The following is a 3,292-nucleotide window of genomic DNA, read 5'->3' as shown; positions in this document are numbered from 1 at the left end:
GGTCAATGCGCATTCATTCCCTTTTAAATTCAGGAATAGAGAGCCGCGGATGTTTTCTGCCGTCACGACTGCCTTCGCACTGTCACTGAGTGTGTTTCACTCTAACATTCACTCAGCTGACACTGGGAGAAAAATAATGAAATGTAAGTCAAACAACCGGTGAGAAGTCCACCTGGAGGTGTCTCCCGGGCAACTTTTAAGGTGATTCCAAGTTGAACTTTGACCTTTGTCCCCCTCGAGCCTTATACTCGGAAACATGCTTCCATCAATATCGAATGAAAAGCTTGCATCTCCATCTTTTTTTTTCTTTTTATCTGTAACACCAAGAAAAACATTTTGTTGTTTTTCTGATTCAAGAAACAACATTTGGAGACACGTTGCATTTGCAGTGAACAATTGTTTTTCTTAAGGCCGTGTCAGTATGTTGATGGCTGGATGGCCAACGAGAGGCTGCTGACTGACATCCTAACGCCTTCCCAAGCCACTCAGAATTCAACTATAGAAGCAACTCAACATTCCATTGTGACATTTACAGTATATTATCAATAACTGTGTATATTTCAGAATGACCATTTCAGATTGATCCGCGTTCAAGGCCTGCTTTTATCATCACCGTGTAAACACTGAAAATTATAAAGTAGCTCTTGACGATGACCACACAGAGGTACGGTATTGTAACATATAAAATGTCGTTCAGCACAATGACAACACTAAATGTGAACAAAAGGTGCTGAGTCGCTGACGTGCCAAAACTGTCGCAGTATAGCGCCAACTACTGCTGAGGAGTACTTATTCAATGTTAGATTTCTTTGCCTGTATCAGTGGCTGGTCTCGGCAGCCTCCGCAAGTACCCGATAACTTACAATTAGGCCATCAATGGAAACGGAGGTTTATTTCTATAACCAGCCCTCTTGTGGTCATAAGAGAGAATGCAGGTTTAAGGCACTTCTGCATTGGCTTCATGTTACGTACTGTACTGTGTGATTATGTTCCCTCCTCCCATAATAATAGGGAGGAGGGTTTGACTTGTTGAGATTGACTTGGTTGCTTCTTTAATGAACTCCTACAGCTGTTTTAGGATGTCACATTGCAGCGCATCACGTGTCCGAGTCATGCAAGTATCCATGGCAACCGGCCTTCTCGTCATCTCTTCTGGAAGTGAGGATGCTCTTCTTGGCCTTCAGTAGTCTTTCCAGACACGGCGAGCTGATCTTGAAAGACAGCGGCCCCCGAGGGAGACGACGCTGACGACCTCTGGTGTGGCGTGGGGGCAACGGCGGACAGTCAGTAGTGGAAGAGACAAAGTTGTCCTGGGTGACGACCTGGCTCGGGCTTTGAGGGCCAAGTGTCGACTGGGACTGTTCTAGGGAGCAGACGGGTGAAGTGTGCAGCCGTCTGACATGGTTGGATGAGTCGGAGGTGACCAAGGCCCCGTCTGAAGAGCAAACGGATGCTGGGGACCAGGGAGCACTGCCGTGAGCCTGCTGGACGAACAAACAAAAAGGCTGTCATTCATACATCAGTTGAAAATGAAGGTCACCATTTTCATTTCATAGGAATAAGACGCTTGTACTGTTTATTGAGTGTGATTATTTAGTTGAAGGCAGTGCTGATGCAGCAGCGTCTGTGTCCTGCCTCAAACTTAAGTGGGATTCAAAATAACACTCTGCTGAGATCAACAACTTGCCTCTGACTTACAACTCAGTTCATTTAGGACATACACTTAATAAATATGTGTACCTTTTGCTTCTTCGCAGGTGGGCTGTCATGAGTCTGATTTGGTCCGATGCGAGGGAACCAACTTCGAAGCATCTCCTCTATTTTCATGATGATGCTGAGTCAGTGTCCCCTAGAAAATATAAGATAAGATAAGATAACCTTTATTTGTCCCACACTGGGGAAATTTGCAGTCTACAGCAGCAAAATTGGGGGGGAATAAAAAAAACAGTGTTTCATTGCACAAAAGCACGAAATAAACGTTTCAGAAAGAACTGTACACAGTTCAATAAAAATGCAATATAAAATATAGCATTAGCAATACAGTATATTTGTACTGTAGAATAAATATAATAAATTAGCAATCGAATAGAAAATTATGAATAGAAAACACAGCATAAGGTATATCAAGCATGAGTGATGCTGACACGTTCGTGTTTAGTTTTGATTTTTTTTTTTTGTGTGTGTGTGTGGTAATTTTGAAGCCATAGGCATGTTTGGAAGGTGCTGAAGTAACCCTAAAATAAGTCCAAGCACCCCCAAAATTGTAGTGTTCATATGATTTTATTCACTGTATACATCACAGACGAGCTGAGTGCGCGTGGACGTCATCTTCCAGTCAAGTGGAGTAGTTTGAATGAACAAGGCTACGTGGCAAATTACGTAACTTCTACCAGTCAACATCAACATTAACATTACCAGAGCTAATTGCGGCTGGATTTAACCATGGGCCACCGTTCACGGTGTTAGGGAGGAGTAAGCTGACATTTTTTTTCGAACTAGGAATTGTTCCAGGTAGTCAGATAGCGCTGTCCTTTTTTTAAATGCATTGAGAGACACTTGGCATGCTAATGTGTAAATATTAACCCTTTGAGGGACAGCGGTCACTACAGTGGACAGCTTCTCAATTATCAGGTTACAGCGTAACCTGATAATTGAGAAGCTGCTGCTACTGACTAGCTGATTGACCGGATGACCGATCTAATTCAAACTCCTATCGCGTGTGTGTATGTGTGCGCGTGCACATGATTTTGGAGTGGTCAAATGGGAAATGCCCGAGACCCACCCAAAGGACAAAAGCCCAGCAATCGAATGTGCTCTGGTGACCGTCAGCACCTCTGTATTTGTGATCCTAGAATTCCCCCCCCCCACCCCACCCCCGGTTGTAGCAACAACTCCGAGTGGGAGAAGCTCGGGTGGCTCAGGATGTCTCGCCAATGGCGATTACATAAGCCTCCAAAAGCCTCTGACATCACATTAGGCGCTCTGGCTGGAGCTGATTGGTGGATGTGAAGAAACGCGCAATGACTGACTCAATAAAAAAGGCTGCATGGGGGCGAATGGCATGTGTTCTCGACATCTGCATTCCTCCATGTACGTGTGCATGCGTGATACTGTCACAGTTACATCCCATGGTCACTTGATGGTGACCCATGCAGAAAGACAAGCTGTGCATGTTCTGTTCCACATGAGAAATGTGACTGAGGTGGACTGCCACACACACACACACACACACACACACACACACACACACACACACACACACACACGCAAACACATGCCCCCCAGCGCCCAC

At 44.9% G+C, this 3,292-nt stretch overlaps 1 protein-coding gene across 1 annotated transcript in view; it reads right to left on the bottom strand.

The window, feature by feature from the left end:
• Window positions 1–291: 291 nt before the first annotated feature.
• Window positions 292–3,292, bottom strand: part of LOC109514314 (uncharacterized) — a 22,031-nt gene continuing 19,030 nt past the window's right edge. The window contains 2 exon segments of the mRNA XM_019867264.1: window positions 292–1,481; window positions 1,741–1,849. Coding sequence (XP_019722823.1) covers window positions 1,098–1,481; window positions 1,741–1,849 — 493 coding nt within the window. The 3' untranslated portion in view covers window positions 292–1,097.

Source organism: Hippocampus comes, unplaced genomic scaffold, assembly GCF_001891065.2.
Source record: "Hippocampus comes isolate QL1 unplaced genomic scaffold, H_comes_QL1_v1.1 scaffold2, whole genome shotgun sequence".
Lineage (NCBI taxonomy): Eukaryota > Metazoa > Chordata > Actinopteri > Syngnathiformes > Syngnathidae > Hippocampus > Hippocampus comes.
Note: the sequence above shows the minus strand (reverse complement) of the source record. Positions and strands in the feature narration are given on the sequence as shown.